This window comes from Pseudorasbora parva, chromosome 22 (assembly GCF_024679245.1).
Source record: "Pseudorasbora parva isolate DD20220531a chromosome 22, ASM2467924v1, whole genome shotgun sequence".
In the NCBI taxonomy this organism is placed as follows: domain Eukaryota; kingdom Metazoa; phylum Chordata; class Actinopteri; order Cypriniformes; family Gobionidae; genus Pseudorasbora; species Pseudorasbora parva.
Genome location: NC_090193.1, coordinates 20,142,935 through 20,160,120, shown reverse-complemented (window position 1 = coordinate 20,160,120; position 17,186 = coordinate 20,142,935). Strand labels below are relative to the sequence as shown.

At 38.2% G+C, this 17,186-nt stretch overlaps 1 protein-coding gene across 1 annotated transcript; it reads right to left on the bottom strand.

Moving 5' to 3' along the window:
- Positions 1-965: 965 nt before the first annotated feature.
- On the bottom strand, positions 966-16,343 carry kbtbd8 (kelch repeat and BTB (POZ) domain containing 8). Its single transcript, XM_067431703.1, has 4 exons — positions 16,271-16,343; positions 15,109-15,313; positions 4,609-5,726; positions 966-2,201 (listed from the first exon to the last, which is right to left on the bottom strand). The coding sequence occupies exons 1-4, from the start codon at positions 16,284-16,286 to the stop codon at positions 1,738-1,740; spliced, it is 1,803 nt and encodes a 600-aa protein (XP_067287804.1). The 5' UTR covers positions 16,287-16,343; the 3' UTR covers positions 966-1,737.
- Positions 16,344-17,186: the final 843 nt, after the last annotated feature.

The following is a 17,186-nucleotide window of genomic DNA, read 5'->3' as shown; positions in this document are numbered from 1 at the left end:
ATATTCTGAAACGCTTTCAAGGGAGGAAATAATGTAGTGCAAAATCAGGAACCTGCATGACGAAATATAAACATGAGGCCGGAAAACAAAAATTTCGAGAGACAATAACTTATAAGATTGACAACTTTTGGAAGCGTCAAGCAACGACAAATGGCTGTAAAGTCACTGTATATTCTGTACAAGATTGTCAAAAAAGCAGCACCAAAAACGATTATTCTTCTCCATAAATTGAGACTGGAAGAAAGGGAGTGGAAAGAAATAACATGAAATGAAAGTGTTCATTTACAGGGCATGTGTGAGTACATGAAACGCTAATATAAAGGAGGACTGGATTCATTTGCAAAACAGACCTTTTCTAAAGTCAAAAGCAATCTGTACTGTAAGACTTCACATAGGTTTTGCACACTCCATCACTGATGCCTGGGCTTCTCATGAGAACAGGCACTGTAACATCCCTGGATAGCAACATCTCACTGAACGTTAACCAGCGAAGGCCATTTTCCTACAATTAGTCATGAAAATGTCATCGCTTAAGTTTCTAATGCACTTTATCTAAGAAACAATGACAGAAAACCTGTTATTGCTGCTATGGGGTGCAGGCTAGGACTCGTTTTGGCATTTTGGAGGCATTTAAATTCAAACTGCACCTGTAGGTTTCAGATACGAGATGGTGGAATGCAAGCATCCACATTTTGGCCACCTGTTCTCCAACCCACTCGATGTTCTCTCCTGATCGGAGCTTTTCTTGTTGTTTGTTTGGCTGTCAACAAATTGCCCGTTTTGATTTCAGCTACACATAAAGCTGGTATCCTTGTTTTTCCTTCTCCAATATGGAGACTGAGGTTCATCTTGTAACCTCACTTAAGATCTGGCTGGTGATGAGAAATTGCAAATATATAGATTTGGACGTGGGAGCTGGGCTCAACAAAATGTCATAAAAGCAGAGTCCAAATGAAAATTAAAAAAAAAAAAAAAAAAAAAAAAAAACCTGCTGTGATGTTATAGAACATGAGTTGACTTAAAGGAAAAAAAGATTTTAAAAAAATTACAACAACCACCTTGGCAAACAAATTAATTTACATTAATATTCTAAATTCTATGACTAAATTCTTAAGCAAACCACAGAGAGTCTCTTTGTAGGTGGTATGGATCAAAAAAAAAAAAGACAATTAAAAAAAACAGTATTCACACTAACAGTGAGCAAATTCACTCATCATACCCGTATGAATATTTATAGCTTTATATATATATTTATATATATATTTTTTTCACCTATTATTCTTTTTTTGTTATTATTTTACTCAACTATTGACATACTGCTTGTCCTTAAGGACATCGACTGCTCATGTTCGCCAAAAACGCATGCCAACAACCCAAGCCAAAACAGCAACAAAAACTTTACATACAATGGAGCAGAAATTACTCAACATCCACAAAAGAAAAAAAAATGATAATTGCACTTATGATTCACTTTTCTAACTGTAAAACAAGCGGTTGTGAGGGTGCTTTGTGCACAATAGTCGAACGAAAAATACAGTTTTTTTTTTTTACTTTTTCGAACAGCACCCTCAAGTTTATTGATTGAAACCTTTAACGCTTAAGACTTCCCCTGCAGTTCTGGTGTTGGGGACACAGACAGCACCATGTATTGAGCAGTACCACCATCCCCCTCCTCAAAAAATATTGATCAGCTGTCTCAAACAGCCCGTTGTGTCATGATCGCCTCCTTCTGGCCACTCACAGCACTTTCTGAAGACACTGAGGGTATAGTTTGGCCACCACACACTCGAAATGTCGCCCGAGGTCCCAGAGGCGGTCCGGCGTCTCGTAGACCTTTGTCCAATGGTCGGCTTCGTCATCGTACTGGTAGAGAGAGTTCTTGCGGCTGGTACGGAACACGTGCTCTTCTACCATGACTTGCGTAGCTCGGACAAACAGATGCAATCGGCCCTGAAGCAGAAGCACCTTGATGTAGGGGCTGGTCGCCTGGTCGAAGGGGAGGTCTCTTTTACGGCACCAGGTGTTCTGCTCGATGTCGTACACCTCAACGGTGAACGTGCGTTGGTGGTTCCTGCAGATGCCTGCTATGTAGTAGATGCAGTTTTTATGCAGGGCGGCCAAGCCTTGAGTACGGGGAACGTTCATGGACGGTAAATGCCCCCAGTAGTCTTTACGTGGATCAAAACAGAAGAAGTACTCTCCTGAGAAAGAGTCATGGTAAAAGAATGATCAAGATCCAAACAATGTAAAGTGCAAATATGTAAATAACACCACAAATTAGTATTTTTATTGCAGTGTTAAAAAGAAAATACTAAACTGGAACTATATACACAGACATATCCAAACAATTATAATTACATACATTATTTTAGATTAAATTGGTGTGATTTTACACATAGGCATGCAATTCAAAATATTTTGTTACATTTAATTGTATCACTTTATTTTACTGTCCTTGTTGTTACATGTACTTACCATAGTAATAACAATAATTTATGAATAATTGCATGCAACTAACTCTCAACCAAACCCCAATCCTACAATAAGAACATGTTAATTAATATTAATCGGTAAGTAAACATATTACACTTTAAAATAAGGTTTCCTTGTTACAGTGTAATAATACATTTAATTACTGAGTAGGGATGTCACAAGTACCAGTATTTCGGTACTAAATCAGTACTGACATTTTAAAATGTGACGATACCAGCATTTCTGTAGTATCGAGTCTCAGTACCCACTAATAGGCAGCTGCTTTCAGTCGCTGTTTATCTAAGCGAAAGGCTCCAGACTGTAGCCGAATATATACTATGTGTATGTGAATATTAAACCGCAAAAGACTATTTAAATATTAATCCTGCATGTTCTGCATCTCTGTATGAATGAATGCCGCAGATGCGCCATTTCATTTGCAGCTCGCACGCATGCACCCACACACACTCAGACAAACACACACGCACATATTTTTTGCCTCTGCAATGTCACTACAGAGTCACGTAATGAGCATTTCATTTGCAGACTGATCTCATGAAATGGCGTTTATATGACACGCCAATTCGTATGCCATTTTGGCGTGCTATCAAGACGCATAAACACTTTTTAGCGTGTTTATCAACAACGTTTCATTCTATCCCCCTACACTGCCCCTACCCTTAAACCTACCCATGACACACACACACGGCCCCTAAACCTACCCATCACAAGAAACATTCTGCCTTTTTACATTTAAAAAAAAAACAATTTAGTATGTTTATAAATCCATTTACATTGTGGACACACACACACATAATGGTTCGTTTCGGCGTAGACATACTATGGAAAAACACGGCGTAGATATACACGCTGACATGATGGTTTGTTTCGGCGTAGACATTCAAACAGGATCACACGGCGTAGACATACACGTAGATAGCTCAAAATGTGAACACAAAGTCATGATGTCATGTTGTCATTTAAGAAAACACAGACACTCAAAGGTCTTTACGGCAATCCGTCAAAATAAACATTCAGCTTAACTTGAAGAAATTGACAGAAATATATCAGGGCTACTGTTGTACAGTAGATTTAGCTACATCTTAAAACAATAATAATATGACTACTACTAATAATATTAATAATTATTATTAGGTGTGCATAGAGGGTTGCTTATTTTTCACAATCTTTTTAAGCAATGCTTACTTTTAAACAACATGTAGCCTTTAAATTTTTATATGTATTATTTACTTATAATGATTATCATAAACTCGAATTTATTTAATTTAATTTAATATTTTTGTCAAATAGTTTAATTAAATAAAAATAAACATTTTGCCGTGGTACTGAAATTAGCACTCGGAGGCATTTTCCTTTTCTGTTCCTCTCATATTCAGCGTAGCATCGGAATGTTTGGATTTCAGGTGATAAATCTAACCCGATGTGGAGAAAGTCTTTGTAGATGCACCCACTCTTGAAATTTCAGCATTACATGTTTTGCAAATTGCTGTCCGTGGGTCTTTCTCGGATATACTGAAATACGTCCACAATAATGCGAGAACCGTAAATGTTTTATGGTACTGGGACCGACTACTGGAATTTTGGTATCGTGACATCTCTACTACTGAGTAATAAGAGTTAGAAATAGAGTTTGGGTTAGGGTTAGCTGCATGTAATTATGCATAATTTAAATTATTACTGCAGTGAGTACATGTAACAAGGACACAAATAGTGTTCATTGTATTTTTTCAATCACATTGCAAAGCCTCACAATATCAAAACTGGATTGGGACTAAAACTGTGCATGACAGGCTAATCTACTAAAGATGTGAATTCTTTCCAGCAAAATATCAGTTGCCATTTACATTTTTCTTCTTATAACTTCCTATTGCATTTTATTTTATTTTATTTTCAGGGGCTGAAATTTCAGTGCATTCCATAAGATTAAGAGCTACTCTATCTCTTTTCTGCTCACAGTTATTGCTGATTTTGCTGAGAGAGGTTAAGAAGACCCCACCTGACCTTATCATCGAAGCAGAGCCAGAAGACATGACAGGCCAATGAATTACAAGGATATATGTGTTTGTACACTTTGATGACCCTGATTTCAGGTGACTCTGCAATAACCCCACTCACCTTGCAGCACATAAACGCGGTCCTTATACTCTACTGTACTGTGGAACTCCATGGCCACCGGCATGGGACTGACCGCCGTCCAGCAGTTGTCTCTAGCATCATAGCACTCCACGGATTTCAAAGCATTTCGTCCATCCCCTTCGTATACTCGACCTCCCAGAGCGTAGAGTTTCCCACAGCAGTGCACTAGCCTGCAGCCGATACGTGCCCGGAGCATGGGTGATTTTGGGAGCCACCTGTTGCCAGCATGTTCGTACTGCCAAAAGTCGCTCTCTGCGCGGTGGTCAATGCACACCTCGCTATTGCTCGGCCGATAGCCTCCAGCGATGAAGATGTCGTTCTCTGATGAGACCAAAATGCCGACCTCTCTGAGGTCATTGGGTGGCTTGCACAGCTTGTAAACCTTCCCAACAGCAATGTCCAGGCAAGGCACGGTCTGCTTCTTCCCTGAGTGCTTGTGAGCTGCATCGAAGCAGATGACCATCTCGGATGCAGTCATACCCAGCCGCTGTGGGCAGCCGTTGGTGCCGTTGAGCCGACCCTTATCCGAGGAATCCCTGGACAAGGCCAGGGCGAAGGCTGGGGGTATACGGCTCAGAAAGGCCTCGTCCAATAGGGGCAAGCGGATGCATTTGGCAAATACCTCAGGTAAATCTGCCTCCCGACGTGGGCCGTCGTACTCCAACCAGTGCACAATGCTTTCATACACGTGCTCCTCTTTTTCCACATTCAAATCGTCACTGTTGAGAATGCTGACCAGCTGTTCTTTGGTCAGATGAAAGAACTCCTGCTCTCCCATCACGCACAGAAACTTCTTGCGGATGTAATCCTGTGAGCGCTCACGCAACTCCTGGTGGCCATAGGCATCTGCGAACATGAAGACCCCAATGCAGTTCTGAGGGTCTAAACGGCTGATCATAAACTGGGCACATTGGTCTTGGAGGGCTGGGATCTGGAAGATGCTGGCGGCGGTGAACAGGGCCTGCACGTTAGACTCAGTAAGAGTGACCCGCGAGGTGTAAGCATAGTCCAGAACCAAATGCATTGACTCCGACTCCACGCCAACAATCCGCACCTCCCGCTGACTGCTCTCTGTAAGGCCACTTGTGAACATGGATCTGACAAAAGATTAAAAAAAAAAAAACACTATTACAATGTGAACACAACAAAGCAAGAGTAATGGATTTTGGAACCAGGTTTTTTTTTTTTTTTTTTGCACGTGTTGTGCAAATGTGTGTATCATTGACTTTTGTTCACTTTGTTCTGAATGTGTCATTCGTTTCAATGTAAACTTAAGAATGGAGAGATCTAGATTTTCCTTGAGCTTTTGACACAAGAGGCCATCAAACTATAAGAATATCTTGCAAGTTTCAGAACTGAAAATGTCCTTGTTAGTCCAAAAACAGCTACTTCTTCATTGCAACTTTGACCCCGTCCACTGGAGTGTTAGTGATGTGACGAGAAGAATAATACAGAATCACGGTATTTAAAATTGCATTACCTTCCAAATGATCCTAATGCTAGTAATGTATTTATTTTCAACAATGAGTGTTAAATCTTTTAAATTTTTTAGGATAAGGACTCGACAGTAATTTCATAACATGTAAGTAACTGTGTTAAAGGTCCCATGGCATGAGGTCCACAGGCATTTTAATTTTATGAGGTTTTTCAACATTAATATGAGTTCCCCTAGCCTGAATGTCCCTAAGGGTGCGTTCACACTTGTCATGTTTGGTTCGATTAAAACGAACCCTGGTGCGATTGCTCGGTTAGTGCGGTTCATTTGGATATATGTGAACGCTGCCATCCGAACCCTGGTGCGCACCAAACAAGCGGACCGAGACCGCTAAAAAGATGGGTCTCGGTCCGCTTCCAAACGAACTCTGGTGCGGTTCGATTGATATATAAACACAACACGGACCAAAGACATGTAAACGGACCAAAAACCGGACGTAATATCACAAGATGCTTCACATAGTCAGCTGATTTGACGACGCGGAAAGATCGGTGTATCCAAAATGAGTAACGTTAACGGTAGAGGGCAACATGGAGCAACGAGGAGGTGCCTAATCAATATTTGGTCAGACAAGCGTGTTTCGAAAATGCTAGAAAAAATGCACAAAAAGCATACCTGGTTTTTCTCATCAAATGTTGCCCATACAGACGACAGAATGGCCGTCTCTTTTGCATAAGAGATGCGGATGCCCGTCTCTTTTCTGCACAACGGAGGAAATCCTGCTGCTGTTTTGAATGTTTTGAACATTTTATGAGCTCTTCATGAGTTCTCAGCTGGTAAAAATAATGCCATATGTACACGCATAAAATGACCGTGTGTAATCCAGCACACAGCATTGTTTTGAATGTTCGGTAAGCAAGCTCCTGCGTCATATAAGCCGACCAATCAGGTTGTGAGTGTCTCCCTGTGCCTTTGGTTCGGTAACTTTAGGTTCGCTGTTAAAAATGCCAGTGTGAACGTTATGCGGACCAGGACTATATGTTTTGTTTTTGTTTTTTGGTCCGGACCAAACGAACCAAACTAACCAAACTACAAGTGTCAACTAAATGGCTAGAAATTTTGATCGGTGTAAACAAGTTCTTTCTCTGCCTTTGAGAAAATGTAATTCTCCTGTTATGACGTCATAACAGGAAAGGTTACCTTCCCTTCCTCCCCTGCTCACCCAGAGAATTAGTAGAGAATGGATTCAGTTTATCAGTCGCGATGTCAGCAGCACAGGCTTTACCATAATGGATTCAACAGCACAAACACAAAAAGTGAGTAACAGTGGTCATTAATGCCTGATCTAGGATCAGTTATGTGTAACTAATCATTCAAGTTCACTTGAACTTCACGTCATTTCTGTTAGTAGCATGAAACAAATCTGTAATTTAAATGATTAAACTACAGAGAGTGATCAAAGAATACTCTTTATAATGTTCGGATCTGTCAATGACACGTATATCTGCAGTGGACACTTGTCCAAACTGCCGTTTGAATGACGCTGTTAAACTGCTCAACAGAAGCTCTTACTGTATTCATGTCGATGACGTGTTTGCTGTGAGCTGTAATGACAGTCTTTTGTGAGAGAAATAACGTTGCAAAGTTCACTCGTGTTTATTCAGAGCTCTCAGATACAAACAAAATAAACTTGCGCTCTCAAAAACTCGGTGCAATAACACTTTCTCAGCAATCTTTCCCCAGCTCTCTCCCTCTCTCTCGACTGGCAGTGCTGCAACTGCCGCTCGCGCCTCACTAAACCACGCCCCCTCCACACAATCTCATTTAAATGCAAAGATGTTAGCCAATCACAACAGTGGGTGATTTCACTTAAGTCTCACAGAAGACACGACCCTTGAAACAGAGCGTTCAAGACAGAGGACTAATTAAAAAAGTCATAATTTAGAAATAAAAGGTATTTTTTCTATAATATCAGTATAGAAAAAATACCTTTTATTTCTAAATTATGACATTTTTTGATGTAAAACCTTACTATCAATATAAGTACACCTCAGGAAACATTGTAAAATAATTTAAAAAATCCATGCCATGTGACCTTTAATTCTAATGCCTGATCTGTGACCAGTGATTTCTCATATGATTCATGTACAATCAGTTTTTTTTTGTCTGCGTCAGTAAATCAAACCAGTGACTAAACGGTCAACTTCATATTGTTTCTCTTAGTAGGATTAAACTTATTTGTTATTTAAACTGATTAAATTATATATAAAAGCAATCAAAGAATGCTTACTTTACAATTGTTGGAGCTGTATATCAAATCTTGCTCAAAACTCCCCTTAAAATCAACAAATTGATATGAATGATACATTTATAACCCTTTTATTTTGCCAGTTTTTTGTGATTGTTTCAGTTATTTACTGAATTGAATAAATACTTAAATATTTAAATATTGTTAGCTATAATATTACACTGCAAAATGATGACTTAAAAAGGATTCAATTAATTTAATGATCGAAGAACACGATCGAAATGTATGACAAACTGCAGTTAATCTGCAGTCGCAGGCCACGGGTCAGGCAGGCCAATCAGGATTTTACCACCACCACCCCCATTTTGAACCAGAAAATGATTAGTATCTTTGTTAAGTTGTATTTATTTGTGCTATTGGTAATTTGTTCGTATTTATATGAGTATTTAATTAGCTATTTTATTAGCTACACTAGCTGTTTTTGCTGTGGTACTTGTTAAAACCATAATAAAACGTGTTTTTTTAGCCTTTTGATTTTTGTTCATGGTATTTAGCTGAAAAAAATGTTTTGCAAAATTACATAAATGTGAATGATATCCAAGTTATTATTATTTTTGTTTTTTACCGTATTGAAATTGGACTCGCTAAAATTCAAAAGAATACCCGGAGATGTTAAAAAGGAGAAAAGGTCAGAGGAAAAAAAAATCACTGGAAAAAGAAGGAATATGATCAGTCAGGCTTTAGGAAACATTAGAAAAGCTTTCCAGCAGCAATATTCTTTAAAAAAAAGTACATTTCTGAATGTTATTTGTCGTTGTCTGTGCACTTACGGTATATTGTTTTTTTTATAGACAAATGCTGCCAATCTTGTATTGAATCAGGAAAAGTTTTTATATATTAAATTCACCATGAAATCAAAAATGATTTTTTTTATGGTATATTGCAGAAAGAAATGTTATCCTTTTTAATTTGTCCTAGCATTCTTTATTCAAAATAACTTCCCATCTCTCTTGCAGTGTCATCACTTCTCTTCTCTGAAGATGTGTTTATATGCATGCGGAAAAGACAAACTTTTCACTTGGATGTAAGTCACATTAAGAGAGAAAATACAATTGCTACTTCCATTTCACAGCAACATTAATGGTGGACTTTGGCCTCAATACAAAAATAACGTCTGGGAAATAACTGAACACAAAGTTGTAGATTTTCTCTCACTGACTTTAACGTGTTTAACTCGAAGCTTCCACGAAAAAAAGTTTGCAGCAAGTGGCTTTGAGCCAAAGATTAATGAACAAAAACAAGACTATTAAAGGTGAAATTTAAGGGATAATAATGTATATTCATTGTACACTTATTACACAGATTTTCTTTACCACATACATAATTACAGGGACATATTGAATTGAGATTAATGTTTTAAATATTACCTGTTTATAAATCTATTTGTACAGTGTACAAAACAATCAGACAAAACGATCACAAGAAGTTATAGAAATAATTATAGTAGTATAATAGATAAGTCCTCTGATTTCATTTTCAATACAATACAAGAGGGGGCGGGTGTCCGTTGTGATGCACTTTCGTTCTTGTGGACTTAATGGCCGATGCGTGCACGTGTCCGTTAAGTCCATAAGACCGTAAGGTGTCCCATTCGTCATTTAAGCTTAAAGAAAGGTGCTTGTGAGCTTTGCGGTTTCCATGCACCCTCGATGCGCACTTCAGCTGAGCCCGCAAGTTCGCAAGCTATGCTAGAGGACTTCTACCCGGCAGTCAAAGCAGCATTACGTTGTGAAAGTGCGGACTCAGAGGAAGACCGTGAGGGTTTAGGGTGCCATTTGGGAAAGGGCCTTAGATGTGTGCTGTGTTATTATTGCATTAGCATTGATATCGACAATGGTCATTATAATGAAGGAAATGCCACAGAATAGAATCTCAAGTGAATAGTTTTATTTGCTTATTTTATTTGTTGTTCAGGGCTCGACAATAAGGACTGCCCTATGGCCCGGGGCCAGCGTTAAAGACACTTGGGCCAGTTGACAGAACTGTCACTTGCCCGCTCGTGCCAGTGCTGCATCTTCACTTAAGGTGATAATTTGCACATTTGTAAGCCTTGCCTATTTAATATTCAAGCGCACATAGACGAGAAAGAGTCTCTCAGTTTGGTGCTCGCGCAGAATAGCAATGCTAGCTTAAGCTCACCCACGCGTCACACAGGGCACGAATATTCACACAAAATTATTTTGAAATGCCTGTCTTGTCAAGTAGCATTGTAAACATAGTCAGTTATGTCTTTTAAATGAACATAAACATGAAATATGCCGGTCACCACCAGCGTTTTTGTCAGTTTAATGGTGCAAAGAATATCAATACATGGAAATATATCAAAAGAAAGAACAGACCCTGCTTTATTCTAACTTCATGCTCTATTTTTTTTATCAGCACTTGAATGTGGGTAAGTTTCATGAAAAAAGTAAGTTCTGAGAAAAATCGTGTTTTTGCAAAAGACTAACTTACATCCGGATAAGTTTCAGAACAATGATCAAAACAATGATCAAAACACAGATGGAGTAACTGTTAGATAGAGTCCATCAACACATCAAAACTTCAGTCCTATAGCTCGTCCTGGGCCTACATTTCATTCAGTAACATTAGGCAGTTTTGATTCAGATGCTGTTTATTGCTGATGATCGCATTATTTTTTATATGCACATAAGTTCCTGTAGAGATTAGCAATACACATTCTCCTTTTTTTTGCCAAATAAATGAAAAGCATGTCATCAATGTCTTCTCTTTTGCTGTATCAAAATATCACTTTCATTTATAGTTTTTGGTACTTATTTAAATGCATTTTTTTAAACAGACTGAGAGTCCATGCTTTTATTGTTTTTGGTTGTTTTGCTCATTTATTGTGGTTATTTAAAATGTTTTTCATTTTTAGTGTTAAATAGTCTTTAAAAATGAAAGTTTATTGATCTTTGAAAAGGTGTAGCTGCATTATTATGCCATTATCATTATTTTAGAGGAAAATGGTCTCAGAACAACATTATCATTTATCGCAATAATTTCTTGGCCAATTTATCGTCCAGCAAAATTTGTTATCGTGACAGGCCTACTGTGAAAATCTAGTTTAGACCTACATTAAAACCCTGAAAAAAAAAAAATGTATTTGTATTTTTGTTCTGTTGTATTTGTGCTGTTGCTCGTAATTCTATTATTTTTTCTTATTCAGCGTTCATACACATTTTTACCAATACATTTCCATGACTTTTCAATGGCTTTTCCATGACTTTTAAACAAATATTCATTATTGACCAAAGCTTCCATGAAACATCGGTGTATACATGTAAAATAAGAAAAATCCATGTTTAAATGTCAAATCACAGCATATGTTTAACTAATTAGTTAACGACAAGCTATGTTGTTTAATAAAAAATACAAAAGATGGTTAGAAAAAAAATCTGTCTGGCCCTAGCAATGCATTAAAGGGATAGCTCAGACAAAAATGAAAATGTGATGTTTATCTGTGAGAGAAATCAATCTGTATTTATATAATTTTTTATCTCAAATACAACGCTATATCTAACAGCCTTCATGCACTTCACTTCCGGAAAGGTCAATAATACACACTCTGGCTCATATATCCAGAGCGTGTATATTGACCTTACAGGAAGTGAATGCTGTTGGATATAGCGTTGTGTTTGAGGTAAAAAATTATATAAATGCGGCTCGATTTCTCACACAAACTGATCGTTTTGTGTCTTAAGATATCAATGCAACGTAATGAGCCACAGGGCTCTTTGTGCATGTTGTCTAGGCATGTTTTTTGTTACCCATTGTTACCCATTTACATGCCTTATATGACCTACACACAGTAACGGTTGAGTTAAAAATCTTCATTTGTGTTTTACTGAAGAAACAAACACACCTACATTTTGGATGCACTGGGAATCAGCAGATAAACATCACAGGCTCATTTTTGGGTGAACTATCCCTTTAACACGCATCAATGAGAGGCAACAATGTTAAATAAGTGTCCAGTAGCACTGACAGTAACTTTACAAGGTGGCAGGAGAACCAGAGACAAACTTTTGGAATACAACATTTAATGAAATGAGAATTTAAAAAGATTTTAAAACAGCTTTGGCTCCTATTTACCATTCACCTCATTGGAAACCCATCAACAATTGCAAATCATCGTCCCTGGTTGAATTTTTATTTTAAATTTCTGTAATGTACAGCTAGGCCTACAACGTTACAAACTGAAAATGCCAGACGTTCCCCCATGCAAGGGTCAGAAACTACATTTTCCATTAAGGGGCTCCTTGCAAGATTTCCAGGAGCATTTATAAGTACATTTTTAATGATTGCCTGTGTTGTCAATTGTCAAATACTTCAATTAAACAATTACTTAAATCAATCAGAATACTATATAGACTATTATCAATAAAATGTTATCATTAACAAAAGCCTGAAATCTGAAATAGCATAAATGTTTATTTACACACTGTTTAATGTTACTCAAATGATAAAAATGTATTAACTCTTTACAGAGTCATTATTGTCAGGTAATGCTCTTGATATTGTAATAGTAGATACATAAAATGTTTTTTGTGTTTGGGGAAACTACACGTCATATAGGCTATTCTGACTACACAGATAAAGGAATCTTACAAACTTTACGAGTTGGATCGAAGGAACGGATCCGTACTCATCTCGAGTATGTTTACAAAGTTTGTTTAACCAATATTATAACTTAAACATATATTCTATTACATACATATTTTGAAATAAATTTCCATGACTTTTCAAAAACTTTCAGGTTTATTTGTTTTTCCAAAACTTCTCCAGGCCTGGAAATTGCTATTTTAAAATTCCATGACTTTTCCAGGTTTTTAATGATCGTGCAAACCCTGCATATTTCATTACTGACTGTCTTTAACAATATTTATTAAGGTTACATGGAACAAAAACAATAACTAGGCCTATTTTATTTATTTATTACTCTTTTTGTGGTGGGGCCAGTAAAAAAAATTGGCAGACCAATTAAAAATTAAGCAATGTTTTTTTTAAACACTCATTTGAACAAAACCATGATAATATTGATATTCGTGATAATTTGGGTCACTATAATGTATGTTGTGTGTATAATAAATCATTTAATAACTAAATCTTTATCTGCAATGAATAGCTGTGTTTGCATGGACCCTAATAATCCAATTGTAAGCGGACTACCAGCACAATCAGAATTTTTTTTAAAGTCACATGTGACCATGTCAATCGGAATGAATTGGTTAAAATGTGAAAAAATTACTGTTGTGTCATTCTTAAATTCAGACCTAAATTCAGAAAAGCAGCAATTTAGGAGAATAGTATGTGCAAATAGTGGTAAAATCTGTATATTCGTGCAGTGTTTGCATTTCAAATCAGTTCCAAGTTGAATGTGACAAACACGCGCACATCAAACCGATCAATCTATTTAGTGTTCATGTAAACACCACGTAGATTCATCAAAATTAATACAAAAACAGTTGATCCTTAAGGGGGGGGGGGGGGGGGGGGTGAAATGCTGTTTCATGCATACTGAGCTTTTTACACTGTTAAAGACTTGGATTCCCATCCTAAACATAGACAAAGTTTCAAAAACTAATGTTGGACGTTTGATGGAGTATTTCTGTGTTAAAAATACTCCTTCCGGTTTCTCACAAGTTTCGGAGAGTTTTTTTCGAGTATGGCTCGGCTTGACGTTAATAGATCGGAAGGTCCTTGTATGGGCCGTACGGGCTCTTCTCCCGGTAGGGTGCGCGCGCACGTGTCTAAAGCGAGAGAGGAAATGCACGCCCGTAAACACTCTCTCAGGTGCAGATCCAGTCGTCCGTGAACACTTATGTCGGTTATAGTCCGCGCCGCGCTCCACTTTATTCCTATGGGTGACGTTGAGGGACTTCAGCACAGCATTCCGGGAAGGAAGCGCTGCATTTGAACTGATTTGAACGCAGAAATGACGGGAAGCTTCACAACATCGCTTCAGTCGCATCGCAAAGTGGATTTCCACGGCCACTGCTGTCACAGGACTTCACCAAATCATACCAAAGAAGTGTGTTTTTGACGGAGCGGTCCCAGCGATAAAGGTTCGGTCCTGCTTTGAAAGCAGCCGGTGAGTAAAACTGCTTCAAATGTCTCTGCTGTTGGCTATCGTCACCCGAGTAAACATCAGTAAACGACACGATCGCGTGCTTTGCCATTCAAATGCGCTAACGGTTACTCCATTGCTGTTCTCTGTATAATGTTACACTAGTCTGACGTGCAAAACCGTTTTGCTTGCTTAGGTCTAACGTTAGTCACATACAATAGTCCATAAACCGAATCATGTCCTCATAAACTGCGAGTAAAGACACACAAATGTTGACAGGGCACTAAATACAGTACATACCACAGAGACGGACGCCTGCTGTTGCTGTTTCTCCTGTTCAATTTATTTCAGCCTCAGATTTGATTCTGGTTCATTATCTGTATTAGCTGAGATCGATAGCGATGGGCTTCTCCACGCTTGAGGACGTCACCGCTTTGTTCACGATCGTCATTCTTTAGCTCTGCCCACACGATACGCCTCCAGGCGTTCGTTTTTTTCCGGAAAGACTCGGTACAGCCTATATTTCTTTTATAAATATAATAAAACTAAAGACTTTTCGGAGATATGAAGGATGCAATACTAGGTACTCAAGATTGACATGAGATTGACTGAAACTGAGTGTTTCACCCCCCTTTAAAGATCTAGAGGTGTGATATGTGCAGGTACCTGAAGTAAGGGCTGATGGCAGCGAGGACATTTCTGTGACAAGAAAATGTCTTCCCATGGTCCACTTCCACGACAATGTCAGTCAACTGAGCTTCGTCGTACAAGGCTTTAAGCTGCTGGAGGATGTTACAGGCATGTAGGGCATCTACCCCGTTGTAACTAGTGCTTGGAGTTCCATTCTGTACTTGTAACAGCTTTCCTACGTCTACAAGACAAAAGCGTTAAAACAGTTGACATGATTTTCCAGCATGAATCTTTTACAGAGAATGTTCCATTCAAACTTTTGAACTGACATGTAACATGGGAAATAGGTGTTTTTACACATAACTGGCCCTTGATTTGTCTTAACTAAAGGCAGAGCCCAAAACACTGGGTTTCGATTCCAATTCTACTAAACAACAACTTACAAGACTTGACAAAACAAAGACTTGTGTTGAGCTCTTTCAACAGATGCTCCTACAGCCTCTGCGCAAAAAGTCAGTGACATTCAAGTTCTTACTACTGTTTTTGTTAGAGCTATTCAGGGTGACAAAAATAACAGACAAAACAGGTTTTCTATTAACCAACCACAACCCCCACATGGCAACTAACTATATAAAAACGGAAAATTATGCCTCATGTTCTAAAAAACTGTAATTGCTTTTAACATGCTCAGCCTGTTAAAACTCTCATGCTAACCTGCTTATAGAAATGTGTTTAGTTACTAAGGGTAAGCGAGTTTCGATGCTTAACTTATTAGCTGTGCTAATCCAGGTGCTGTTTTACCGGTTAGCACAACATCAGGCTAGTCCGGTCTCGAGCCATTCAAGTCCAGACTAGAGCGGTTTCATAACACAAAATAAACCGTGACAGCGAATTAATTATTAAAGTGCACAGTTACACGAATGTTAACGTAGTTGAATGAATGGTATCGTAGACCAGCGAGCAATAAGCGAGTGTTTACACCGTCTCTCGCAGAGCTAGTCTTGCTAGCTGCTACCTTTCCGTACTTTTCTGCCTAACGTATATCCAAACAACCACTGGACAGTTCGCCGTATAGTTGATCAAATCGTCTTACTCCGTCGCATTCTATCAAAACAAAACAACACTACAGACAAATACCGTTTATACAGGCTAGAAAACTTTTTTGAAATAAGTTTTGATTTTGAACAGAAGCTCTAACCTCCACTGGCAGCCATTCTCCCCAATCTGTCTCACAGCGACTGGGAAAACGTCACTAATGGAATGGAGCCCCGGAAACAGGCAGCAGCCAATCAGCGTCGCCCCAGCGTGCACAACAGCCAATGTGCTTTCGAGGCCGTATGTTTTCGTAAAATAGTTCCAAGCAATATCAAGGGAGTTTATTCCATTAGGAGCGTATGTGTTTGCTTGTGTTTATATTATGGGTAATATTTATATGAAGATAAACCAGCGTGTCCCTCTCATGTCTATGGTAGGTACGGCCCTGAATAACAACGGGCGACACATCTATTTTATCTTATCTTTCTTCCTTACTTGTCTTCTGTTCCTGTTGGCATTTATTCCTTTGCAAGCTATGATTAAAAGTGCTACCACTTACCCAACTTAAAGTTTAAAGCTAGCCTGGTGAACAGAAGAAACCCATCAGCTCCCCCTCTTTCTTTTCTTTTCTTTTCACTTAAGATTTATTTATATAGTACTTTAGTAACTATTGCAAAGCAGCTTTACATAATTTCAGACCCCCAGTGAGCAAGCACAATGACACAGTGGGCAGGAAAACTCCCTGAGACTAAAGAACAATTCACACTAATCCACGGTACTGAAGTGGAATCTTATTCCAGTTCAGCCTTAAATAATTATGCGTGAGTAACAGAAACTAATGTTTTCTTTAATTACATTAATTTATGTTGCTGTCATGCCAGAGCAACACTGTGTAGTGCTTTGTGTAACCTAAGGGATTCTCACCCTTTTTTATTTTAAGTTCATATATATATATATATATGAGAATCCCTTAGGTTTCTTATATATATATATAAGCACTTAATAAGTGTTTAGTTTTCCCCTTGCAGTTTCCTTGCACAAAAGTTTCTTTGATCATTGATGAATAATACAATTACTGT

Excerpts from the sequence above, each read along its gene's own strand:
- kbtbd8 (XM_067431703.1), bottom strand. Across the intron at positions 5,727-15,108 it reads GCCATCAGCCCTTACTTCAG|ATCCATGTTCACAAGTGGCC; the intron begins GTACCTGCACAT and ends ATCTTTTGTCAG. Across the intron at positions 2,202-4,608 it reads CCGCGTTTATGTGCTGCAAG|GAGAGTACTTCTTCTGTTTT; the intron begins GTGAGTGGGGTT and ends ACTCTTTCTCAG.